The sequence below is a fragment of the Oxyura jamaicensis genome, chromosome 3 (assembly GCF_011077185.1).
Source record: "Oxyura jamaicensis isolate SHBP4307 breed ruddy duck chromosome 3, BPBGC_Ojam_1.0, whole genome shotgun sequence".
Lineage (NCBI taxonomy): Eukaryota > Metazoa > Chordata > Aves > Anseriformes > Anatidae > Oxyura > Oxyura jamaicensis.
The window spans coordinates 42,961,291-42,988,081 of record NC_048895.1 but is presented as its reverse complement, the minus strand read 5'-3'; the positions used below and the strand labels follow the sequence as shown (position 1 = coordinate 42,988,081).

Sequence of the window (26,791 nt, the reverse complement as noted above, 5' to 3'; positions counted from 1 at the left end):
GTGCTTAAATGCACAGCTCCGGAGAGGTGTTTTATCCGCGGGCCTCGTCCCGCACACAGGCAGCCGGCAACGCGTTCGTCTGAATGCTCGCTTTAATGTTCAGCCTTCAGTTCCCCCGTTACAGCTTCAGGGAAATACTAGAAACCGACCACGTTGCTCGTTACGAGTCTAAAAAATGTATTTAAGTAGCCGTTACTGTGCGCTTCTCTTTAAATAGGTATCCCCCCCCCCCCCCCCCACCAAAAAAAAAAAAAAAAAGTTTAATCCATTTTTTAAAAAGCAAACCACAGGTAAGTATACAAATACAACGCTAACCACCGGCAGCAACAGTCTCTAAGCGGTTAGGGGAAGTACCCCAGGTGAAGACCACCCTTCCACAGCCTTGGCACCCGCTCCTGCCTCGCACATTGGCACGCTGACAACGCCCAGACAGACGGACAAGACGTGAACTTGGTCTGCTGCCATCCCCACTCCGCTTCGACGGTGGTCTGTGCCCCCAGCAGTCCAGTCACAGCATCAAAAACCACTTAGAGTCTTGCAGCCACAGGCTTCTGTACAGGTATCCTGGCATCTGACAAAAGAAGAAAATCACTTAATTGCAATTACTCCATTAAACTACCTTTTGGTTTATTTGAGAAACTGTTAGGAAAAAACACCAGGTCTCATGTATGTTCCTTGTCCAAACTCATTCGTAACTTGAGAAGTTCTCTTCAAATGAACTAGAGTCCGCTCAAGACACTTACCAAACACATCCAGGATTTTATTAACAGCCTCTTGATTTACACTGTAAGTGAATCCATTGGACCTACAGTTAAAACAAAAATAAAAACCACAAAACTGTTTCTTCAATGGATCTCTCTTATTTCAGTCATTTCCACACAAATAATCTGAATTAGACATTTTCATAATGTCATCATATTCTTCATCCTACCAGCACACTTGCCAATTTTCAGGTCATGGCAGACTTTTAAACAAATTGTTTAATCTCCAGGATTGTTAGGGTTTATCTTTCCTCTCCCCTTATTTTTTATTGGGGATAACAGCAAGAAGAGAATGTTTGTTTTGAATTGTACACTTTTCAAGACTGTATCTCTGAAACTGAATCAAACCTTCAGCTGATCTCAAAATCTGCTGCACTTGATTTATTCCATTTACTTGAAAGGGAAATTCCGCCACAGACATTTATTTAGCACAATGACATAGCAGGGGGACATACAACAACGGCACTTTGTGCGCTTTCCAAGAGCAATACAAGCCTTAACCAATTCATTTCCTCGACAGACACATAAGAAAATAGCTCAGGGTCATCAGCTGCCAACACTGTTCTACAAAACAGTCAAGACAATGTGGGGACTTGTAGCAGGGTCTTCTATGGTTATACTTTTAAATACAAGAACTACCACCTCAACACAAATTAATCTGATAACATAAATATATGTAACTATGTTTCTATATAACCATAGCTGTTGTTTAATATTAGGCCAGGGAACTGTGTTAAATAACTTTAACGTCTACGCTTTCATTTGGATTGATTTGAGATGTCAGTGCCAAAACACACAAAAAGTATTACTATTCCTGATTACTGCTTACATTGCCTGATGAGGCTTACTATAATACACAGAATAAGCACGGCTGTTCTATTTGCTTATCAAAGCCCTGGCAAAGATTTTGAAAACCAAAAGGTATAGTAAAGGGAGTCAGAAGAAGCCCAGTAGTGAGTTGTTAAATTCTGCTGCTGGGTCCCGCGGGAGGTTTTCACTCTGACAAAAGCCATTCTGCTTCCACAATGCGTACAGAAAGGAACTACCTGGGTCTTCGCCACAACTCAGGTAAATCCAATCAACCCTCAGTTGACTGATGTTCAGGGCATCAGGTGTCTGCTGCACTGCTTAATGCTCATAGCTCAGTCATTAAGAATTTCCACTGAGACCACACACTGTCTTTTATATACCAAAAAGCCAACGTTACTTACATTTTCTTCTTCTTCACTGCACCCACTTGCACAAGAGCTGCTAAGGCGTTTTTCTGCATGTCAGAAGACAGCGCTTCGTAACACTGCGTATTCCCTACAGAGAAGGCAGAAAAAAAAAAAAAAAAAAAAAACACAAAATTTTTACACTATTCATTAACAGATAAAGCTTGTAAAATCATATTGCATGACAGCTGTACGCACCCTTTTCAAGAAGCTGAAAAACAAAGTTGCGGACTCCAGGTACAAATTGCTTCTCCGTAAAGGCTTCTTTTGTTTCCTTTGATAGGTATCTGAAAATTAACTAACATTTAAAAAAATAAACATCAGCACTTCTTTCCTTGTGCTTGTCAGTGTGTTATTAGTTACAAAGAAACATGTCCCCATAAGGAAGTAACGTTATTACACTTTGAAAAGTTAGGAGAAGAACTCAAAAGGTCTCATTAAATAGCACATCTGAAAATTTTATTACTGTTTAGCGTGCATGAGAATCTTAATATTAAAAGAAGATTCAGCATTCATTACCGCAATGGTTACCTTAGACATCAATTTCACATTTCTGTTCTTGCAATCAAACCCAGTATAATTTTATCAAAGCATTATCTGTTTTACAGATAGAAATAAAATCAGGCAAATCAGTACAGACCAGCTTAAGTCATACACCAGATCATTAACAGTTCCCTCATCTACTAGGTTCAAACATCTACATTCCCACCAATGTTATGCTGACATATCAGAGATTTTAGCCTTCAGGTTACGTATTACAGGACTGTAAGTGTTTAGCTGTATTAAAACTTTTGGGAAAAAAATAATATAATTTACAGAGAAACCAATGCAATTAACAATTCTATATTTAAAAACAAACAAACAAACAACCTACCAGATCTGAGATACAACCTCATTTCTGCATGTGGCATGACAGCCCACAAAATGAGTTAAGCAAGAGTTCCTCTAGGAAAGAGCAATGGAGCCTGCCAGCAGCATACACCCTGTGAAGCTTGTAAACCCACAATAGCTCATCACATTACAAAGTAGCTTACTGCTTTAGTCATTTTGAAAAGTCCAAGCCAAAAGGTGGAATCAGGTTCCTGGAGGGAAGGTGATGTTAAGATACCTGTTACTGCTATTTCTCAACTCTTCCATTCCCCAGCCATGGAAACGGTCGCTGTTTGTACTGCAGAACTATCACCACTCTACTACTTTTCATATAAAACTCAGGATAAAAAAAGATAATTTTCTGGAAAACAGCATACCTGATAACCTTCCACAAAAGGTCTGAACATAGCTGACAAGAAAGATACCGTAACACTTCCTTTGTCAGTAAGGTAGATTTCCTGTTGAGTTGTTTGAATCGCATCACATTTTGTGAGTAGAAAACATCCTTCCTCAAAATCCTGGGAGAGAGAACCACAACTGAAAGTTTAACATCTACAGCAAGTACAGAGACCTTTTCCCACAAAACCAACCACAAAAAACAAGCCAAAACAAAACCACGATAACAAAAAACAAAGCACAACACTTCTTCCTTTTCTCACTTTGTTTCTCTGGAGACATGAACCAAAATTTTCCTATATACCAGAAATACCCTTCTAAAAAGGCAGTGGGAACACGATCTTAAATGGAGCAAATCTGGAAGCACGACAGGCCTAGGACCTTAAGAGAGGCTGTGGTTGCTATTGTAGCAGCCAGCTTGTACTCCCCCTGGATTTTGTCAGAATACGGACAAGTTGTCTATTTTAGGGATTTTTTGTTTGTTAGTTCTGTTTGGTGATGGTGGTGGATTTATTATTATTTTTATTATTATTTTAAGTTAGGGCTTGCTTTTATCTCATGCGCACTGTTAGCGATAAGTGCTAACATAGTTCACTGACCTGCTGTCTACAAAAAAGGCAACACAATGGCCAAAAGTTACAGGCTATGGAAACGTCAGTGACAAAACTATTTTCCTTCCATTACCAGAGGAGAAGAGGGGGAGGGAACGGACATGATAGACACGTGGATGACTAGAGGGGTAGCTTGCTGAGATTTTAATATAGTCACAAATCCTGAATATTCTTATGAAAATTATCTTTCTTAATGCAGGAAAGATCACAATTAAATATCGCTATCAGATATTTAGCCTTAACATCTGATAAAAAGCATATTTAATGTGCTTTAATCCCAAATAAAAACTGCACCTGCACCAGTTTGCATTGGGTATGATGTCAAAACAATTTTCACTAATAAATTTGTGCTCACCTGCGTTTCAAGCTGGCTGGACCAGAGACAGGTCCAACCCTGCAGGACGCGCACAAACTGACACAGCGAGTCCTGCAGGGAGCAAAGTACTGCCTGCAGTTTTCACATCTTTTCTGCGTCCAGCTGTTTTAGGAGAGCGTGCAGACACACTGAGTGCTGTAATAAGGCAGCACGCATGAACAATACCGGCTTTGTCTCAGTAATGCTGATATGGGAAGGCAGGTGAAATGAGGGGAAGCTGCTTTCAAGCAAATACAATGCAACTCAAGCTTCCCTAAGACTCTGCACTAGGGACACTGTTGTGCAATTTGGAAGGCTCTCGCTTCAAAAACCTTCACAGGCTGTACCTTCCTAGCTCTGTAAGATTTCATCTGCAGAGGTCTAAATCAGGCTCTACTGTAAGTACTTCCTTCCTAGTGCTCATAGTGTAATATCTGAATCTACATGAGACACTGTAAATGCCAGTAATAAAAATCTAAAAGGGCTCAAAGCCATCAACACTATATACAAGAAAAAAGTTTACATATGCACTGTAATATTCAGATTTCAAGGTCTAAGAGCAACACTAGCTGCTATATAAATGCTAGAGAGGTAGATACAGCCTTGCTGCGCATTGGAGGAGAGTTGGTACAGAGATGAGCTTTAACACACAAGCACTGGGTGTTGGCACAGTGCTCCGGCAGCCCCACCATCACAGACCACACGTATAGTGCTCCACAAAGCAGCCGATCACAGCTGCACTACAAGGACTATAATCAACCAGAAGACAATAAGGACTTAAATTTAGAACTGCATACTCTATTTGTCAAAGATAACACGGACGTACAATGGTTGGTCATTAATTGGTATAGGACCCATAGTTTAACTTTTTGAAAGAGCAGCAGTGCCCCCTCTGCTACACAGCCTGCAAGAGCTTTAAGGAAAAATGACCCTGCCATAACCTCAATGAAAACTCCTCTTTTGCTTCTGTGCTGACAGAACATACCCACTCTGTGAAAGAATCCAATTAGACCTACATTAACGTTTTTTTCTTCACAGCCTAAAATATCTTTCATAACTGCAGAGGAACAGGACACTATTTACACTTTGTTATTAATAATAATAATAATAGACTGCTCTCATTTTTGTATCCATTCTAGAAGATTGGTAGTTTTTACACAAAAAAGCCAAACTTCCACTACAGTTCACTTTAATAGTTCAGAACTAGGAAGTTTCAGGCTTTTTTTTTTTTTTTTTTTTTTTTAACCCACTGGAGGAATTAAAAAAAGATTGCATATGCAACCTTGTGGATTCACACAATGTTTTGCAACTAACCTAATGACTACCTCCACTCTGACCCTCTTTTAAATTCTCCCTCCCACTTACAGATCAAGCTGATATCTCTGTAGGTATTTATCACAAGGTACTTGTTAGGCAGAGCCCCAAAATCAGATGCTATTTTAACTGGCTGTGCTGTGGACGATAAGTATTTTTATATAAAGGATGTTTTTACCTTCAATGAAATACCAGGAAAGAAGATGAACTCATCAGAGAACACATCTCTCAAGATGCTGAAGCAGCTGTAGACCTCCTCTGAAAAAAAAAATATTGTAAAGTATTGTTGTTTTAAAAAACATAATTTAAAAGGATGACATTGAAAAGCCATTTGCTCCTTATTTTAGAGAGAATATTTACTCTATTGTTATTCCTTATTTTAGACAGGATGTCTACTTCAAACAAAATTTGAACTTGACATTAAAACCACAAGTACATATACAATAGAAATCACTGCAGTAAAACAGGAAGTAGTCAAAGTACTTGGTTCAGATTTTACCAAAGGAAAAAACAGGGGACTGTAGCTTCTAAGAACATGCATTAAATACCACAGTGAGATGCTGCACAAAACCAAGGTATATATTTTGAAATTTTACTTAATGAGTTCTGGAAAGCACTGAAACACTTCAGGAACAGCACTGGGAAGAAAAAAAAAGGCTGAGAACTGGCTGCACTGTATGTGAATGTGAGCTGTGTGTAACCTAAAAAGCAGGTCTGCTAAATGCCATCAAAACAAGAAACTTAATGGTTGTAGGTTATTTTACATTGTCGTGAAATGAAGCCTTGCTAGAGAGGCAGGAGATACTTCCAAGCATAGTTTTATTTAACAGCTGAAATACAAGAGGTGATTTTTGCCACTTTTGGGGCCATTTCACCCTCTGTCAGTTTCATAATGTATACTGCAAGGGAAGCAACCTAAGCACTCCCAAATATATTCTTCTAAACTCAACTACTTGTGGGCTGCAGAACAGTGTAAACAAGAACTGGACTCACCTCATGTCTGCTGTCTCACCAGAATATGCCTCCTTTCAAAACTATTACGGGGTAAATAAAAAAGGCAGAAAAAAAAAAAAGTCGTCCCCCGCCCAGCACATCCAATTTATGCCACAGGACCTTATTCAGAGTCCTGGCACACCACTGTCAAGTAGCTCCCACCATCAATGTCAGGAACCTCCTGCTCCTCTCACGGAGGACGTGACAGGGAGCAAAGCCAGAGGGCTCCCCAAGCTACCCAAACGTACCTTTCCTGAAGCTGCGCGTCATTTGCAAGGCAAGTGCCACCAGAGATGGACGCACAAAGACATTCAGCAACTGGTTTCTGTAGGTACCACACATGAGGATGGCCAAAGCTCGCTTAAAGACAATCTCCCCTATGGCTCCATCTTCCTCTCCTTTGTCATTGAGGACCACATGGCCGTTGATGAGGTGAGCAATGTTGGAATGCAGGGCAAGGGCAGACATAACTGCTTTTTTGGCACAAAGGTTATCTAGCAAGAAAATGTAAGACTCAGGAAAATGCAAAAGAGAATATGCCTCTGCTGAACCTGTTTAAAATGTGCTAGTATTTCATCAAGCTTTATTTTTTAGGACCAATTATTACATCAATCACTTGGTTAGAAAAATGTTCTTGGCCCAGGCATTGTATGCCGTGGAGATAACAAATTTCAGACATTTCTGTCAAATTCTTCCAGTTGCTAACAATAACAATAACTCCTTTGTCTCTGGAACAAAGATTCTGCGCCTCCAAATAAAAGAGGCTAGAACTATTTGATGGAAACAGTCGTCATTAAGGAAACACTTAGACTTAGGAATTTCTGACATTGTAATTTTTGTAATTTTTGAATCAGATGCACAAGTTTTTCTCCTCAATTCTCATAAACAAGGAACTCCTCATCATAAGTTTAAGAAAATCCCAACAGAGGGGTCAGTGCATAATATACCTGCTCAAAAAAGAAATAGCTTTCACTTAAACCCAAGTATATTGTTGTTTCATTAAAATCCTTTTACAAAGTCTAAAGCAAGGAACTGGGTGGTTTTACGGTTTGTTATTTTTTATAAAGAAGTCCTTCAAAGAACTTTAGGCAGATGAAGAACAGCATCTCAAGTCTAGAAATACAGTCATCTTTTTAGAATATCTTGGGCTTTAATCACTACCAAAATTCCCTGCATTGTGAACTCTTTAGCAAGCAAGGAAAGAAGCAATAAAAACTGTTAACCGAACATGAAAATACCATTTACATGACCAGAGCAACACAAACATATCAAATCAATGCAGACTGACTGGAAAACAAAAACATATTTTCCCCTTACGCTAGCTTTCACGTAGAACCTCCTCGCACCTTATTTGCTCCTTCAGCCTACTGTATTCCAGCTTTGCCAATGTTTTCATAAGTTTCTCAGTGTAATAATAAGAAGTGTGAGCAAGTCATTTTTCATTTCCTGTTTTTAATATAAGATTTCTAATACCTAAGCAAAAGTTCTGCTTGTAACAACCAACCGGCATGGTAGCAGTAGAAACAGCACGGACAGGATGCATGTAGCTGCTGACATGGTGACGTCTCCAAACTAACCTTTAAGATATTTATTCTTTCAAATTACGGACAATTCAAACCAAACAAACAACAAACTCTGTTTCTATGCAAATGACACCTAGTGCAGGGCCAATGCACTCAAACAAAAGCCGTTCCTCTATCTCAATACCTTGCCTATATTCCGTTCTCTGACTGCAACTCTACTAAAGCAAAAGTTTATTCATTGTTACTAAGAAAACAAAATAAGTAAGCAAACCCAAATGCAGTATATTCTTCAGTTTACTGTGCAGTAAGATTCTAAATGACGTTTAAGCACCACCATGACATTTTTCCTTTTACAGTCTGGCAGGAGCAGACCGCCTCCGTATTTACTACGGTGAAGATACCTGAAAGGAGAAGTGGTATTTTTCCAGAAATGAGAGTTCTGTTATAACTTTGGCCTGCTCATATTTCTCTGTTGCAATACTGAGAGTGATCCTTGATTATATGCATGACTACAAAAGCAAAGATCCATAGTTTAAACACACCTGCAGTGAAAAGGTATTTGCACCACACACTATTTTTCTTTGCCCGCTTATCCACTTATGTCCTGAGGCTCCAACACAAGTTACCTGTGTCACCTTGGCTCAGAGAGAGATGCTTAAAACAATTGTTCAGAAGAGGAGGAAGAATCAACCTTTCCACACATATATATATTTTTATGTATGTCTGTGTATAATATAAAAACACAGAAGCCATTACCTCAAAAGTCATCACTGCATCCCCAAAAGGATGAAGTCAAATTTAAAAATAAATAGTCAAAGTATAGTTTTGGTTTTATTTATTTCACACATTTGTTTAGGCTAGTTCTTTATCACAGTACCTACTCACAGTCAATATCAAGCAACAAATGTAGCATTTTAGCAAGGTACTGTTGCAGACTGGATAATTAACTGCCTGGGACTTAGCCTGAAGGAAGACATTATAAACAGCCTGTAATTTCTCCCTCATTCCACACTTCAGGAAATAACAGTAAAATACCTGTCCTGTCTCAACCTAACTGTTTTTCAGAATAGCATTTTTACAGCCCCAAAGCAAAACACCTTCTACTTTAGCATCATTTTTGGCACTTCCTAAAATCCATTTATGACTCAGCACTTACAAAAACAATTTGTAAAGGTGTCACTACACACTGCTACCACATAAAGATAATTTATACTCCGTAAACAAAAAAAAGAAATAGAAATAATACATTCTGTGCATACCAGGCCATTCAATGAAACCTCCAAAAATCTGTGTTAAGCCTTTCAGCCACAGGGTCTTCTCTATTAGAAGTTCCAATTCCATAGCTGGCAAATTCTGGAGCAGGACGGCAGCAACTAGCACCCACGGGCTCAAAACCATGTTTTCGATTTGCAGGAGCTCCATTTTATACGCCACATCACTGACAAATTCTTGGATATCCTCAGATGGCTTTTGTGGAAGATGTCTGAAAAGAACCATGCAGTTCAAAGTTAAAAAGCTCCAAAATAGGGAAGAGTGTGATTTATATTACAGATTTCTTCTGTATTGCTCCAAAATCCATAACTACTTTACAGCACCAAATGTCTGGAGGGTGATTCTACCTATGTACTACATAGTACAGAGAAAAACATCAGTAGATTCACAACAATATTTGAAACAGAACTTTGTATCGATGTTATACACTTGCTATCCTCAAAAACATTCAAAAGAGTTATAATTTCATATATCAAATTGCAAACCCACCCAATCCAGCCATAGCTGCATCTTCTTGGTACACGATCACAAAACTGTTTGCAGTAATAAAGCAAGAAGGGAAAGAAAGTAGAATTTTTAAGTAACAAAACCACTGAATTCTCAGAAAACAAAGCCTCGCCTGACTGATACATCATCATAAACTTTTAAAATGGCATGTTCTCAACCTAGAACAAAGCAATGGAAGTTAACAACCTGTTTCAGCCGGTCACAAGCATGATAGCTATGAGCACAGACAAAACATCTACAGTGGTCAAAAGGAGGGCAGAGGAGAGAAATCAAAACCAAAGTTAAAAAAGAACTTTTAAATTATTTTTACATTGGTTAGGACTAAACAAATGTTTTTCCTGTGCATAAATCATGGAAAGATGTGGTACCTGGGAACCAAGTTATATGGGCAGAGATTGATTCTCCCAGAAGCCAATGTTCTAAGTGATACGGGCTGGCCAACGTAGATGTGTATGGTACCAAAATTGTCACTGAGGATCCTTCTGGCCTTTAACAACCCCTAAAGAACGGGAGGAGCAAAAATAAAATTTTAGTGCTGCAAGATATGTATACATTCACCTATATTCTGTTCTTAAGGAATTTACACACAGATGTAGATTCTTTGGGCTTTGGGACTCCTAGGAGTTCATATGCATAGAGAGATTCTTCTAATATCCTCTCATAGCTGATGCTGATGGGAACAAGGTACGTGTCAAAGACTTCACGTTTAAAAAATGGTTCCATCACAATACTGAGAAGACCTGCAAATTGGATTAAAAAAAAAAAAAAGTGAAACATTTGTCTTTTTCAAAAAGGGAAAAGCAGCTGCAAGATACCTTTTTCAAAGTTAAATAAGTTTTAGAAACTGTAAATAGGTGAACACTGTGTTTGTTCTCTCTTTCACTAAGCAGAAGCAGAAGACACTGTCCAAGCTTTAACAGAAGGTAAATGTAAGCAATGCATTTGGACAGCTGTTTGTGCTCTTTTCAATAGCATTTCTCTGCACTTGCTCATCATCATGTTCCTAAAGATTCCCCATATATTTTACAAACAGCTTAAAATACTTCTGTGCAGATAAGGGGAAGCCTACTTTCTAGAAAGGAAAGAGGGAAGAGTTATGCAATTAGATACACAATGGGAAAGAAAGCAGGAGAGTGCAAGAGGAATGAATTGCCCTTCTTTATTTGGCCTTGGAAATCAAACTGTAGTGTTTTCCACTACTCTGACAGACTTCACCAATTTCCCACCACTTCAACATCCCTTCCTAGACAAGGAACTTTGGAATAACTACGAAAAACATTATTAATAATAAAAAATTCCAAGTTTTCAACAAACCTACCAAACTTTGGAGTCAGAGTCTTGGCAGTGCGGCTTCTTGTCCCTTCAAGAAAAAACTCAATTGGGGCATAACCATTCTACAAAAGTAAAAGAAGCAAACAAAAAAGCTTGTCAGAAACATAAAAACATTTCATCTTTACTGCCCACAAACAATTTTAAATACTTAAATCGTAAGCATTTTTTTAATGGAAGTCATGCATCTCTAACTTCAGTCATTTCAAAGCCTGTATTCATCTACTGTATTTGCCACAACATACAGCTATGTTAATAAGAATATGTCTGTTATGAGTTATGGGCACATGAGCCAAAGCAACTGAAGATTGGCAGTTTATCGCCCACTGATGAACTGCAGGAAGAGACTGCAAACATGCTCTTCATCTACATGAATTCTGAGGTAAAATCCATTTCCTCAGATCTCAGTGAAGACTTTCAATCTCCTGCCTGTGTCATGCATATTTAACATGAATCACTGCAATACAGTATTTCTTAAGCATGCACTTTGAGAGTTCAGTAATTCACTTACCCTTAACATAGTTTTTACATATTCAGCAAAAACTGCCCAATAGAGCCTGTTCCCACCAAAGGAACGCCGCATGAAAAAGGCACCTGCCCTTCTCAGCAGCTCACCAACTATTTTCATTCCTAGGAAATCTGAAAAACAATCCAACAAGAGACAAAACCACAAACACAAAACTTATTGATTAATATCTTTCAGCAGAATCAAACAATTTCTGTAATAAACTGATTCAATTACCAGGATAAAGGAGATCTCTTTCAAGGATTCTGTTATTGCAAATACTTGGAGGATGTGATTGTCAAGTTATAAGATGCTTTCAATGTTTTATATTTTATTTTTGGAAAGAGCACTCAGAGCAATTTGTTTCGATAATTTAGATGCCCAGATTTCAGCCATATTGAAGACTGTGTATATATATATATATATATATATAAAGTACATTGTCTGACTCATCTTCAGTTACCATTGAATGTATCCCAGAAGACACATAAATTAACCATGGAAATTAACTGACCAATTATGTTACATTATACCATTTGAGAGCCTGACTCATCAATTTAGGAATGGTAGACTACATCAGCTAAAATTTTAGGTAATTTTCCAGTTTCAAGCAATCATAACCAGTGTTTAACTTGCCAAAACTAGGAAATGCTTAAATTTATTCATGAGGCATGTAAACTGAGCCTACACAGCAGCCAGCCATTTGCTGCTTCAGCCTTCTTGCTACCTCAATCAATGAAACATTTCAGAATGGAGATTCACTCACTATGAGAAATAGATAAAAGGAAATTGGCTACAGGACCCTGGGTGGCAATAGCAGCAAATCCCCACAGATCTAGGTGTATGCTACATGAAACCAAATGACAACAAGGCAGAGGCACTTATTCCTCAATCAGGAGACTCAGCACAGCCACCTTGAGTTAGTTTGTGTACCCCATCTTGTGAACCTCTAACAACACATTGTACACATGACTACAATCAGAGAAATATATTTTCACCTGAGGAACTTAAAATAATACACACATGCAATACCTTTTTTAGTACTAGTATTTGTAGATACCGCTTTGAGGCCCCAAACTTAAAGTGGGTCTAATCCAAAAGTTAACAAAGCACTACACCAATACCTACATCAGCATGTGAGCGGTTTCAGAATAATACGTGACAGGTAAGTAGCTGTAGCACCTTGATAAAGGCAGCTATGAGACATCAAATTCCCAATTCACCGGAAGCTAACCTGCATCACACAGAAGGAAAGATACCCCTACTTCACAGATCAGCAGAACCTCATCTTCACTATTCTCCCAGCTTCCACTGATTTTTTACCGGTATTCTTAATCTCCCAATTGGAAAAGACAGTAAGGATCTAGCCTGCACCCTTGAAAGATTGCCATCTGGTCCAATCTATATTACAGCATCAGAAGAACGGTAGGTGAAATTTTTCAGAAAATGGCATAAATCACCCCTGCCCCCATTATTTCTAATGGGATGAAAGGTAAGCATAATACGGACCTGAAAAAAATATCCGCAAATTCTCACCATTGCAGATGCTTACTTAATAAAACACAATTCCAAAAATCTGACACCTTTTATGTGAGAGGCTCAAAACAAAGTTCCTGATATCAAACATCATCATCTGAAAATGGAAAGCAGTTTAGGTTGATGGGAGCGTTTTCACATATTTTTCCATTGAAAGCACTGCAAAATTTGTTCATCTGACAAAAATGACATGGGGTAGGAGCATCTTATCTGTTTATTCTAGGCTCATTCATTCCCCAGTCTTTACAAGAGATGATCTAGTAAACTAGAGTACTGGGTTCCCAGATCTTTGCTAGCTTGCCTGTTTAGAAGACCTGACTGCTTAGAAGATTTGGTTGACACTCCTGACTTCCAAGATCAGGCTTCTTGGTTAAATGCTGCCATAGAGACAGGGGTTTCAAAAAGCACATTGACTGAGAAGATACTGACGGCTAGTTTTCAATAACCGTTTCTCACAAATAAAATCAGCTTCAATTGCTTTTGAACTATGTTCAAAATCTTCACAGTTTTCCCTCTGACATGGACTTCTGCTCCTCAGCCAGCTCTGCTCGCAGCACTTCGCATAATGAAGTTCTGCCAGTGCTTTCAAGGGAGTCGGTCACACCACCAACTAGCAACAGGTGATTGGCACTTCATATCTGGCTACTATGACTGTGCTTAGAACTGTATCAGGTATTGCAAAACCTTCTGTGTACACAGGAGCTCATGGCCAAGTCTTTGCTTGTTTCTGTGCGAGGAAAGTAATATCAAAGTCTGCTTCAAACATCTCTTTGCCCAGCCTTGGGTCTGCAGGTGAGGTGCTTCTGGTTGCACTTGCCATGAAAAAAATCACTTTTGATGGCACTCAGTACAGAGGAGAGGCATGTACACTGCAAATATCTAATCCAAGGGGGTTTTCACAAGATGTTTTTGGAACAGAAGTTAAACACAAGTATTTATAGCAACAGATACCAGACCAATTGCTACCAACACTCTGAATCCTGCAAACACCGTTCAAACAACATACTTGCCTATTCCTGCAGCAATGACAGGCAAAGCCAAGTCATATGTGTATAGCAAGTAAGACAGCATCAAAAAGTCTACGTAGCTTCGGTGACTGGGCAGAAGTACAACTGGGTGCTCTTGAATGGCATGCTGCAGCTGAAAAAAGAAAACCAGAACAAACAATATTGCTCCAATGTTTGCGGAACAACTGTTGAAATTTGCAAATACAAACCTTCACACAGCTTCAGACAAACAAAAGCTGATCTGTTGATGAGGGTGGTTTCTCTGTCCACATACTTTATATCTTTTTCAGCATGGAGCCATAGGAAATTTGAGCAGTAGTTTCCAGAACAGCAACCTGTGATTTGTAGGCACCACAGGACTCAAAAGGCAGGGCCACCTCATTACATGATGGCACAATCCAAATCCCTTTTGATGGGAACAGGAAGCCCAGTAGGGGCTGTAAGGGTTGACATTGTTAAGTTTTGCAGGACATGGACTGTACCTTCCTCCAGAGGGGTGACAATCTGCAGTGAAACAGGGGACAACAAATCCCCACCGGACTGGGGCAAACTTAAGACATCTTCAAGTGGTACACAGTGTTTCATGGATCTTAGCTGTATGAAGGTTTTGCAGAACAGCCAATTCACTCAGCCACATAAAATTAGGCGATAAAAAACTTACTCTAACTTTTTCTTTTTATATTCTTGGACACATACCATACTTCCTCTCCAAAAACAGTTCCAGCATTTCTATTTATCTACTGCTCAAGTAGCTATTGTCATGTTCTGCCCCACATAGAAATTGCTTCCAGGATGTACTGTATTAATGGCCATTTTAAAAGGCAAATCAAGCTAAAAGAAAAGAAGTCAAAGTATTCTCAAAACAAAACTGTTAAATAAAGGTTTCTCATCTCTTACATCTCATAAATCACTTGATCAAAATTAGTCATACAGAGAACTTTTTCTTTTTCTTTTTTATAAAGAAAAAAAAAAGGAATTCAAATTCCTGAAGAGCTGGCAAAACAATTACAGAAGTGACAAAAAGCAACAAGAGAGAGAGGATGACAGTCACGTGTCTTCTTTTCACAACTATTTACCTTTAATGACAACCCTCTTGAAAAAAATGCAAACAAAGAATGTGAACAGTTCACTTTTGCAAGATCATCATCACTCTTACCCTACTAAGAAGTTTTAAGCTGATTCCTTCTAAGCATCAGAATACATGGCACAAGCAATATATATATATATATTTAAATCTTACAGATCGTATATTCCTCATTGCCAAATGTATCCCAAGTGAAGGCCTGTATAATCTCTGCAAAAGCTGCACGATGCTTTATGCAAAACATCTCCTTACCACAGGAAGCATTTGGAAAAGTGTACAAAAAAAGTTTCTGACTGTTTGACTCAAAAGCTTACATGTCATCTGTCCATCTGTCTACCCCCCCCACCCCCTTATTCAGAAAAGCTGCAATAAACACAAGTGCAGACTTTTTTTTTTTTTAAAAAAAAAATTTTTTGAGTTCTTTTTTTTTTTTTTTTTTTTTTAAATGGAAGTGAAGATTGGAGTCTTCGCCTAAGCAACCAGCATGAAAATATTACAGCTTTTTTTTTTTTTCCCCAACAGTACTCACTCTCTGCATTCCTTCTTCATTCACACAAACTTTCTGGAAAAGCTGTTTAAATATTTTGCTCAGAGTAAAGGCAAAAAATCTGACAGCTCCTAATTGCATACTGTGACCCATCTCATCCAGGATTTCTGTGGCTTCTTCTTGAATGATATCGGGTGATTCTCCCATCTCTTTTGCTAACTAAAGAGAAAACAAACAAAAGAGCAGTCAGATGTGATTCCCTTCTCCTTGCCCGTGCACATTGTTCAATGTGCCACAGCAATTATGCCAACACTAATGCAATAGCCAGCAAGATTTTATTTTATGGGACAGGCATACATCTAATCTCACAGAATCTGTTTGTTGTTAACCAGCAAGCAAAAGTCAAGTTAAAGCCGTTCAAAATCAATTGAGCTTAGCTGTCAACGTGGGGTGGGGAGCAACATTCCTCCCCCCACCCCAAACACACCATCTGAATGTTTTAGCCCGTAGCATCTTTGGAGGAGGTTCAGTTCTAAGAATATTTCATAGATTATTGGTCTAAAGAAGCCTGTGCGATTTTCTTTATCTAGTAAAATAAAACTTATGTTTGCAGAGATATTTAAATCTCTGAAGTGCATTTGGATTGGATTTTCAGACTTGGCTGAAGAACCTCAGCCCTGTCAAGCTTGATTTTCTTTGTAATGTGTTACTGTAGCAATTGCTAGCTGAAATGCATACAAAGCACTGTCTCTACCAGCTTTGCATATCAATGTTCTTTTTTCTGTTCTTACACACATTCCCTTTTGAAGTTTCTTAAAACGGACTTAAATAATGGTCATCTCTTCTATTTATATAGGAGGAGAGATTTATATTCTCTCCTAAATACAGAAATATTTAGCTGAAAAGTTTGGTTTTTTGCTGTTATGGAATGAGGAACATGACTTTTACAGAACATGGAGTAAGAAGAAAGAGGAAGAGTGACAGAAGAAAAAGCTTCCCAAACAGCACAGCTCAGTTTAGAGGTCAGCAATACTTTCAGTAATTTCTAGTCCAAAGCTGAGAACTCAACTGCAATGGCAAGACTAACACCCGTTAACCACTTGAAAATTGTCTGAAAAATTTATATCAAAATCATTTTCCATCAGAAAAGCAGCACTTCAGAAGAAAACATCTTTCTGACAAATTTTCTGTAAAACATATCCTTTCAGAAAATGCTTTAGTTGACAGGTTATTTTTTTTTTAATTTAATCTTAATTCATGATGGCCATAAGACTGAAACGTGTAGATCACAATTCAGTTCGTTACATCATAACAAGATTTGATATATCACACTGAACACAGACTCTTTCCATATATGCACACATCATGGCAGCCACCCACTAGCAGAAACACCTTACAGACTTCCATTGGCCTGGATTATTTTTTTTTTTTCCTAAATACTGAAAACATGTACTCTTTAATTCATTCTTATTTCAGCCACTTCAACACAATGCAAAATATTACTTTGAATAGAAAACATACTGTTCATTTGAAGTAGCAGCTGCCCCTCCTCCTAAAACAAAAGTATGGTTCCATCTTAGTATTTCTAATTCAAGGAATTCTGTATGAAATGTAACTCTCATTTTAGGGAATGTATCAATGACTGACTCATCTATACATCACTAGCCTATAAAATTGCTACAAAACATCCTCAAAATACAAAAACCTCTACTAAGTAAAATGCTGCTCTGTATCAAGGACAGTGGAGGGGGAAAAAGAAAAAAAAGAAGTCAAGCACATTGGTTAAGTTGAATGTAAAGTGTCATATACAGAAAATAAAAACACTGCGACACAACAGCTTCAGTGGCAACTTTTTGTAGTACTAAACCAGTATTTGTTCTTCCTGCCAGAAGAGGGTGGCTCCCTAGTTACTGATTTATTGGAGTTACTTTCAAACTACAGCTCTGGTGTTTGACGAGACCAGCAATATTTTTTTTTTCTCCTGTTGCCACACAAAATTTGGCTCTGTTCAATCTACTTTGTCTTACAGCTCAGTGTTCAGACTCACCTGCTTGATAACATACTGAACTTGCTCTGACTGGAGAACAGCAGTTTTAATAGCACTTGGCTTGCAAGGTGAAAGTCCTTTGTAGATCACAGGAGTATAACATTTCATTGCGTATCTCAAGTCACTGGACAATCGCCTTTCCTCCAAGATATCTTCAAACTCATCCCTTTTCTTTGACGTGAGCTCTTTCTGCTGGGAACATACAAATAAAGAATGAGATACTGTCTCGCGTGATTCAGTGATCTGCTTGACTACTACGGTAAAATAATAGCGTGCAAAACTTTTGCAATGTGGTGGGGTTTTTTTGTTAAGCTTTCTGTAACGTCTCCATTCCATGCTCTGAGTGCATGAATAAATACTGCCTGCTTGGAACAATGCTGCAATTAGAAACTAAAAACAAAAGAAAGCAAAGACAAAAACAACCATTTCCCCCTGCAAAGGTCCCCAGATCACCACATGCCACATTACTTAATTCTGTCCAACAGGAAGAGGCTGAGGAAACACCTAAGCTTTAAAGCTAAAATGCCTTGCCTCCAGCCTCCTCGTGATTAAGAGGTATTAACTGAAACAGCTTTGATCCCTACTCTTGCAGCTGCATGAAGGCAATAACATGCATGACATTATAAAAACACAATCATCAACACCAGAACTAATCCCTACCGCTTTAAGTTGCATCTGGGACCTTGGTGATCACTGCTGGATTTCACCAGGCTTGGACATAAACTACAGAAAACACAGCGGGGTAGGAACAGAACCAAAAAACTACGACCAGACACACGAAGACCAAAAACGCAACATGGTGCGCAAAGAGTTATAAAGAGAGTGCAGTCCCTGAGTGACCAACATCTCTAGTAAGCAGGAAAGCTAGCAGTGCATCCAGAGCTAGCTGAGGATCCATCCCACTGAAGAAATCTCAGTGACAAAACTCTTCTCCTTGAGTCAGTGTGCATCCCGTGTGCCAGAGAGAGATGTCTCCTATTATCTCCTCTCACAGCACAGATCACGTGAATGACCCCTTAGTCTTTAAATCATACTCCTCCAAACTTCAGAACAGCAGTCATCAGACAAGCAACGCTCAGTTCAACACAAACGTAAAGGAAATGATTATGATTAAGCACATTTATTAGAAGAAGGCACTAAGATAAAAATGCCCATGTCTTCCTCTTCAGCACAACTTGAAGGGCAGCACAGGCTCCCCTTCCACTCATTTTGTCTTCTCTCCCTCTATACAACCTGTGCAGAACCAGCCTGAAAGTGAAGGAGAGAACACATTGCTTCACGGGCTGTCAGAGTGACCTTCTCTGGCCTCAAGATGAAAGCCTGGCTGGCAAACGCCCAGGAGAACACCAGGAACAGATAAGCAAAATGCCCAGCAGCAGCAGCCAGGTTTTCAGCCTCAGGAGAGGGAGTCAGCTTTCAGTGCTGGCTGACCGCAGCCACATCAGCAACATTATCGAAAGCAGCTGACATTTGAAGTGAGGACAGAGCAAACATTTAGCTCCCGTCCATTCATCAGCACAAGATACTGTGGAAGTTTAGTATTACAGTTCTCAATCTGTCTTCTTCCATAGTTTTCACCTGGCTGATATTTTGCAAGAGCCATGTAAGCCACAAACTGACAAGGAGACTGGAATTAGTTTGTATTAGTCATCTGTTGCCTTGATACCTTATATCAACCCTCCTGATTAAAAATAAAACAGGGAAAAAAAAAAACACTTATGCCTTGTAATAGTAAAAAAGATAGCTCAAAATAGCCTCAGCAAATACTGGTCGGCTCTAAGCATGCAGCTGCTTAGATCAGTACGTGGCAAGACGTTACTCAGAAAATCTAAGCCACGTTTCTTGGAATCGCCAAAGTTTAAATCCTACAACGTGCAAACCCATGTAGAAGAACACACACACAAAAAATAAAACAACAAAGAAGGAAGAAACCCAGCCCTCAGCCCCGGTATCGGCAGCCACATCGGCAGCCGCTGCACTGCTACAGCCGCTCCACAACGCGTCCCCGGTGAGTGGGGCTTCACCAAGGCCACGGCCAAAGGAAAAGTCACCTCCCTGCCACTCGTCTCCATGTCATATTTCTAGGTTTGACCTGCCACGGATTTCTTCCCGCAGCAAGGGTTATTTTCGTGTCCTGGCCTGACGAAGCACTGAGGGAGCTAACGACTGAAGAAGAGCATCGCTCCTTCCGTGCTCCACAGCCACGGCGCTGCGTGGGCTCCCAGCGTGGGCTGAGAGCTCCTTGAGAGAAACCACAACCGGGAACCTCCAGCCGGAGAGCCCAGCGGGGCAGGTGGCTACGGGGGCACCGGGAGAGTACCGAAACGAGGCGGTGGGAGCCAGGAACGCCTCTGCCTTCCAAAACAATAAACCGGGAGCATTCGGGATGCAGCGGTGTGGCACCAGGGGACACAGAAGCAAAGCTCGGGGATCGCTGCGGACACCAGGACTCGCCCCCCTTTCTCCAGCCCCCTCACCCCAATCCCACCAGGGACAGGAACCCGAAGGGGCGCCCGGCCCCTGCAGCCATCCCCAAAGCCCCCCCTGCGCCGCCGGGGGCCGTCACTCCGCTTCAGAGTGAACACGGCCGGGTTAGGCGAGGGGGCGAGGCGAGCAGCCCCCCGCGGGCAGCCTACCGAGTACATGGGCGTCCCTCGCCGCGCCCGCCCGGGCACCGCCGCCGCTGCCGCCATGGTGCCAGGAACGCCGCCGCCGCGCCTCGCCGCGCCCCGCTCGCCCGCCCTACCCCGCCGCTGCGGCTGCGGCCCCCATGGCCCCGCGGTGCCCCGGCCCCGGCCCCGGTCCCTGCCCCGGCCCCGGTCCCGGCCCGGCTGCCCGCAGCGCTGGGGCGGGCGCGGGGGAGGGCGGAGGAGCCGCGCCATGGGCGGCGCCATCTTAGGGCTGACGGCAGCCGCTCGGGACCAAGCGGCGCCTCCGCCCGCCCCGCCGCGGAAGGCAGCGGCCATGGGGGCGAGGGAGCCCTGCCGGCGGCTGGAGGCGGTGCTCGGCGCCCTCTACGACCTGGGTGGGTGAGCGGGGGGCGGCCGGGGGCTCCCCGAAATGAGGGACTGGGGGGCGGGGGGTGTTCACTCGGGAGCGGAATGACGGCTGACCGGGGGCTCCCCCGCGCAGGTGAAGAGCCCGGCAACGGGGGCGAGGAGGAGGAGGCGGCGGAGGAGGAGGAGAGCCAGGAGCCGGCGGAGGCGGCAGCAGCAGCAGCACGAGGAGGAGGAGGAGGAGGAGGAGGAGGAGGAGGAAGAAGAAGAAGAAGACCGGCCGGGGGGCAGCGGGGCGCCCGCGGCTTCTTCGTGGGGCTGCGGGACGAGCTCCGCGCCGCCGGCCCCCCGCCGCCCCCCGCCTCGCAGCCGCAGCCCGTGGAGGTGGTGGTGTTCCGCGGGAGGAAGAGGAGGGGGAAGGAGGGGGAGAAGGGGCGGCCGGGCCCCGAGAGCGGCCCCCAGGTAGGCCCAGGGCACGGATCCTGAAGCGTGTATTTCTTTTTTTTTCTTACTTTTTTTTTTTTTTTTTTTTTTTATACCTGCGCACTCCGGAGCCGCCCCAGGACCACCTCGGGGAGAAGGCCCAGCACCTGCTCCCCGGGTTCAGGCCTGGGACACACGTGGCTTTAGACTTTAAAAAGTAGGAGAAACAAAGGTGGCTTCTCGTTAGATCCTCAGAGCTATCCCTGTGTGCTTTGTGCGAGCCGAAGCATCTCTGAAAGGCTCGGTACCGAAGGTGGCAACTTCTCCCCTAAGGGTGGAAAGGCCCGTAGCCCGTGGGGCACCGAGAGCCGGGCTCGCTTTGAACAAGTGTGCTCTAAAGATGTTGAGGTGGTTCTAATGGGACCTACCTTTTGTAGATACTGCTTCCTTTGGAGACGTTTTTCTTTGCGTTAATGACTTAAAGTTCATGCCTTAGCACCTTTGGTACGGGTTTTGAAATGAAGGCGTGCGTGATGCATAGCTCACAAGTGGCGGTTTTAAAAATGTAATTTCAACTTGAAGTTATAAAAATGAATTGAAGCTATTCATTTGACTGTTTCTCTGACTTATGAAGCTGTTTGAAAGCTTTAGCAGATGGTCTAGGTGAAAAGTGCAGCACAAAGCTGTATGCTCTGGGCTATAATGGTACCCCGCAAATTGTGCAAGGCTATTCCAGAAAGACCCTACAGTATCTGCATATTAAAATACCATTGAGACTTGTCTTTTAATAACTCAAGGTAGTAAAGCCAGAAAAAGATACCACTACCACCCATTTTAGCATTTCACTGCTTTCTAAAGTACTATCATAATCAGCTTTTAAATTAATTTTACTTATTATCTTAAATGAAAATGTTTTATTTTGCTAATAGACCAAAGCTGTGGCTGAAAAGAAAAGTGCGAACAAGCAAGAATTTAACTTTGAAAAAGTAAGTCACCAGGGTGCATCAAATCTCAGCGCTTTATTGTGCATGTGTGTGTATTTATATGCTTGGGAAAGCTACAGTAGGACCAAGGAGAAACGCTGCTAGAAAAGGTTATCTTTTCATGTTACTTCGGTTGTGTGCTGTGCTGGAGGAGGAGTGTGCGGACAGCTCTGTATAGAGAGAGGCACGTTACAACTCCGTGTCCTTTCTTTCTGATCTTTCCCTGATAATTTGAGGAGGTGCACTGTACATCAGCAGTGTAAAACTATGTGAGTACCCATAATGTGTAGCATATGCTGTTTTAGGCACATGGTGTTAAATTTGCATTTCTGATCCCATATGGAAACAGAGAGAAAAAAAAAAAGCAGATTGGCCTCCATTTTTGAAATAACAGATTACCTTTTTCCACTGGTCTTTTTGTTCTTATTCTATAAGTGTAACTAGCACAGGCCTTCTTAGCTACAGATTTGTTTGCAGATTTGTGCAAGTTGTTTTGTATGCCCGATCTCTGCCCAGGGTCGTGCTCTCTTCCAGTGGAGATTCTGCGTGGAGTGTGGTACTGCTGGAAACACTGGGGCTTTAACTACTACCTCTATAAAGGTTATGAATTCACTGCTGGTTTTGCCAAGGAGTTCTGGTGTAGTGTCAAATGTGTACGTATATTTACGTAGCTGAACCACTGCACCATATGTCCATCTGTGTTGCTCACTGATCAAGTGCTCTGCAGCCAAGGAATGGGAGCGCTCTGCAATTGCTGGGTGCTGTGGGTAGCATGTTCTATTGCTCACATCTGTACAGCACGACATGATTCACTTTTATATCAAGTAGGTCCTTCCCATGTGTCCAGTTCTGTGTGAAGTGAGAATCAAATGCTGACCCTCTGCTAGTCCTTACTGTCCTAGATGGACAGCAGTTAAGTGTTCTGCAGTATAATTCAAAACTCCTTATTATTTTATAGAGTGCTGAGTTCAGGTTTTAGCCAAGGTTTCTCTGGGAGCGTGACTTTGTTGTGGTCTGTCAAGTATTATTTTACAACGGGTCGGACAATTACAAAATGCTTACAATATTTTTATGATGTTTTAGGCTCGCTTGGAAGTGCACAGGTTTGGAATCACTGGCTACGAGAAGCAAGAGCAACGTTTATGGGAACGGGAACGGGCTATCATGCTGGGAGCCAAGGTAATTCTTGCTTGTTTTTTGCTTGGAGGTGACCCAGCTCTTACAATGCAGGAAGGTGATAAACACTGTGGGGTTTTGGCACTACTTTAAAACACCAGATTCCATCCCGTGCCCCTTCTCCCACCTCATGCTGACTTTACGTTTTCTGTTCAGTCTTGTCTGTTTTCTATAGACATCTGGAATATTGGTATGCTTGTGTTATCAGAGATGTTTAGGTGAAATAGGATTGGGATGGAAAACACCACTTACTAATTTTTAATCAAACCATTCAAAACTAAATGGCTGGAGGGGGAACTTGTTCTTCTGAAGCTTTTTAAAGCCTCTCTCTCCCAATGAGTTAACAGTTTTCTTAGGTCTTTGGGAGTGGGGAAGGGACTATAGTTTTTTTCAGGCTTGGTGTTACTGTGGAAGCTCTGTAGGTCTGCTACATAGCATAAACATCCCTCTCTGCCAAGAAACTTATGTTCCTGTGTATCTACCCTAAGTCATTTCCTCTTATCCAAAATGAAATAAACCATGTCTTCTGTTTTCCTCACCACCTGAAAAATCATTTCCATGCAAATGTGAATATTTTTTGAACCTATTTGAAAATTTCATCAGTGGTATTGCTCGCAATCTTTTCTGCAGCCCCCCAAAAAGGAACACATCAACTACAAGACATATCAAGAGAAAATGAAAGAGAAAAAAGCAGCGAAGGAGGATGATAAGGGAAAGGTTTGTGTGAAATTTTGTCTTCAACAATTCAGCGTGTAAGAGCTAGCCCAAGAGCCTGACAGATAATGCCTTGGGCACAGGAGGAGTGCCTGGGCTTGGCACGTGCTGCTCCCCATGGAGTGGGTTCCTGACTCCAGCAGGACTCACCTCATCAGTCAAAGTTGGCTGTGGGCAGTATGGAAGGTGCAGAACTTGGTCAGCGCTGTGGTGGACTTCATCTTTGGAGGCTGGTAGACTGATGACATGAAATCAGCAGCTATTTATTTTTTCATGCCTCTCAAGAGAAAAAATAATTGCCTCCAAATAGCATTTGTTGCATATTGAATAACCACAGAAAGCCAGATCTTCAGCTGGTTTTGTATCAGCACAGTTCCATCTAGGATCCTGCTCACTATTTAAAGCAAGGGTGAGGTTTCTGTTGCGTCCATCCCCTAGCATGGCCTGTCTGGCCCCAAGCCTGTTCCCTGCCTCTGCTGTAGGTGGGAGCAGGCTGCAGGGCAGGTTTCTGCTCCACCAGCCTGTCTCCTGCCACCTTCTTTTCCAGGGGACCTACTTCTCCTCCTCTGTCACATGGCTTAAAGCACAACCCAGTGCACAGCCAAACACAGGCGAGCCCTCTTGTCTGACAGGTACACTCAGGCAGGCAGCTGGGTGTTTTTGCCTGCTAACAAGTAGACATTTTGACCCGAAGATCTATCACAAACCCGAAAGGCAGGTCTCCCCTCATGTAGCCGGATCTGCACGGCCTCACGTGGCAGGGGCAGCATTTTGGCCATGAGGGGGCTGTGCTTTCCACAAGAAGACGGAAGGGCTCTGGGCATGGTGCCTCCAGATGCATTGCATCACTTGTCCTGTCAGGTCTCCCAGCCTGTTTTAATGTATTCTGCCCTGTGAAGCAAAAAGAGCTGTGTGGTGTTTGTGCAGAGAGTTGTTTAGCCAAGATGCTCAGTTCCTTTGCCATTAAAATATGTATCTTTAAACACAGGAACACAAAGGAGATTCTCTGAAGAAGAAGAAGAAGAAAGACCTGAAGGAGAGGTGAGACATTTTTAAGACTGGTAAATTTATTTCATACAGCTTTCCCAGTGTATTGCCCCCGTGTAACTATTCACGGTCTTATACCACAAGTCACACACAAATTTCTCAAACTGCAGAACTCTTTGTTGCAAAATGATGACCTTGATCCATGTCTAGCAGCTCCAGAGGCTTTAGGTATGCAGCTTAATTGAAAATGTGTCAGTTCTGCTCCAGCATGTTTAAGACTGCAGCTGGAGGTGGCATGGATGGAAATCCCTGTGTGGGGACCTACAATATGTCACTGAGAAATAATTTTTGCAAAACACAAGCTACAACACAGAGAGGCTTGGAAGGCAAAGTGACAACCTTAATTATAGTGCAGCAGGCTCACTGACATGGGAAACTCTTTATCTCCTTTGTCTATCTGAAAGTCTTTGTGGTTTTAAACTCTTGTTTTAATGTAGTTCATTTTGTAATGTGCTACAGGTTTGGATGGCAAATGGTAATCAGTGTTCTGGGGTTGCTACCTGCTCTGATTTGGTATTCCATAATACCAACACTGACTGCACATATAAGTGATGTTTTTCACCTAGTTGAGCATTTTCATGAGTTTCTGCTGTTTCTTCTACATGTTTAGATGTAGAGCTTAGGTTAGATGTAGAGCTTAGGGATATGGTTTAGTGGGGACTGTTAGTGTTAGGTCAGAGGTTGGACTTGATGATCTTGAGGTCTCCTCCAACCTAGAAATTCTGTGATTCTGTGTGATTCTGTGATTCTCTTGATTAATTTCTTCCTCCCCTCATATTTCAGGAAGGCCAAGGGGAAAAAATCAGTGCCTAGCATTTGGCCTGCAGGACAAGTTGGAAAATTCAGAGATGGAACCTTAATTCTACAAAGTGGTGACATAAAGAAAATTAAATCATCTAAAGTTATCAAATGAACTTATGATATAGAACAAAATGGACAAAAGCCATGACGGAATTCACACTGCCACCAAAACATAGCCCCTTGCCCTGTCAACGTGTTGTAATTCTTGTACCTTATTTTTTGTTGCAGGTTTTTCTGTCTTCCATTTGTTCTTAGGGGGAATATGAGAATTTACCATTTTGTAAATAAAAATAAGACTTTTTAATAATTAAGAAGGTTGCACAGGCTATTTTTATTAGTCAATACATGCTAAAGAAAACATTACTTCATTTCACTTTCTAGAATCAGCTTATTGGCTCTAAGCAGAATATTAATTTAATCCATTAGTTAATGAATTAAAATATATAGCTCTTTGCTTTCATCTGGAAGGAATATGACAAAAACAGTAACTTTTATGTTGTGAACATGAAGTAGGTGTTCTTATGTGTTTAAACACTTCAGAGGCATACATCTGTTTCCGCTTATCTGAATTGTTAGCGGGTAGAGAAGCTGCACAATAGACAGTTCTCCTGCCCAGCAAAGCCTTTTAAGGCTTCAAAATTACCTTCTTGAGAACGAAAATGAGCTTTTTCTGAAGTTTTGTTCCAGGTAAGAGTTAGAAACTCAACTTGTATATCTCCAGAGAACTCCAAATAGTCACTGTTTCAGATGGTGGTTTTGGGGGTGGTAGTGATGTAAGAGAGTGTACAAAACCAGACAAGATTCAAGCCCTGAGCCAAATGCCAGATGAGGCATAGACAC

General features: G+C 41.5%; 2 protein-coding genes across 5 annotated transcripts; one reads left to right on the top strand and one right to left on the bottom strand.

The window, feature by feature from the left end:
• Positions 1 to 74: 74 nt before the first annotated feature.
• On the bottom strand, positions 75 to 21,027 carry GNPAT (glyceronephosphate O-acyltransferase). Of its 4 annotated transcripts, none has more exons than XM_035320549.1 (17): positions 21,015 to 21,027; positions 20,448 to 20,517; positions 17,812 to 18,003; positions 15,807 to 15,983; positions 14,197 to 14,326; positions 11,657 to 11,784; positions 11,135 to 11,210; positions 10,405 to 10,556; positions 10,185 to 10,315; positions 9,297 to 9,520; positions 6,763 to 7,008; positions 5,700 to 5,779; positions 3,223 to 3,363; positions 2,174 to 2,273; positions 1,973 to 2,066; positions 744 to 805; positions 75 to 571 (listed from the first exon to the last, which is right to left on the bottom strand). In XM_035320549.1, the coding sequence occupies exons 2-17, from the start codon at positions 20,502 to 20,504 to the stop codon at positions 528 to 530; spliced, it is 2,034 nt and encodes a 677-aa protein (XP_035176440.1). In that variant the 5' UTR covers positions 20,505 to 20,517; positions 21,015 to 21,027; the 3' UTR covers positions 75 to 527. The 4 variants fall into 4 exon arrangements, with proteins under 4 accessions (XP_035176440.1, XP_035176441.1, XP_035176438.1 ...); XM_035320550.1 differs by having other exon boundaries at positions 17,812 to 18,000; XM_035320547.1 differs by lacking the exon at positions 21,015 to 21,027 and having other exon boundaries at positions 20,448 to 20,792.
• A 203-nt stretch (positions 21,028 to 21,230) lies between these two features.
• On the top strand, positions 21,231 to 26,262 carry C3H1orf131 (chromosome 3 C1orf131 homolog; the record flags this gene model as incomplete). Its single annotated transcript, XM_035320699.1, has 6 exons — positions 21,231 to 21,269; positions 22,160 to 22,216; positions 23,297 to 23,392; positions 24,020 to 24,106; positions 25,092 to 25,144; positions 25,934 to 26,262. Coding segments are annotated over 6 exons (462 nt in total), but the record flags the coding sequence as incomplete, so codon positions are not given.
• Positions 26,263 to 26,791: the final 529 nt, after the last annotated feature.

Excerpts from the sequence above, each read along its gene's own strand:
- GNPAT (XM_035320547.1), bottom strand. The coding sequence starts at position 20,777 with ATGGCCGCTGCCTTCCGCGGCGGGGCGGGCGGAGGCGCCGCTTGGTCC. Across the intron at positions 11,785-14,196 it reads TGTCATTGCTGCAGGAATAG|ATTTCCTAGGAATGAAAATA; the intron begins GCAAGTATGTTG and ends ATTGTTTTTCAG. Across the intron at positions 2,274-3,222 it reads CTTTTGTGGAAGGTTATCAG|TTAATTTTCAGATACCTATC; the intron begins GTATGCTGTTTT and ends TTTAAATGTTAG.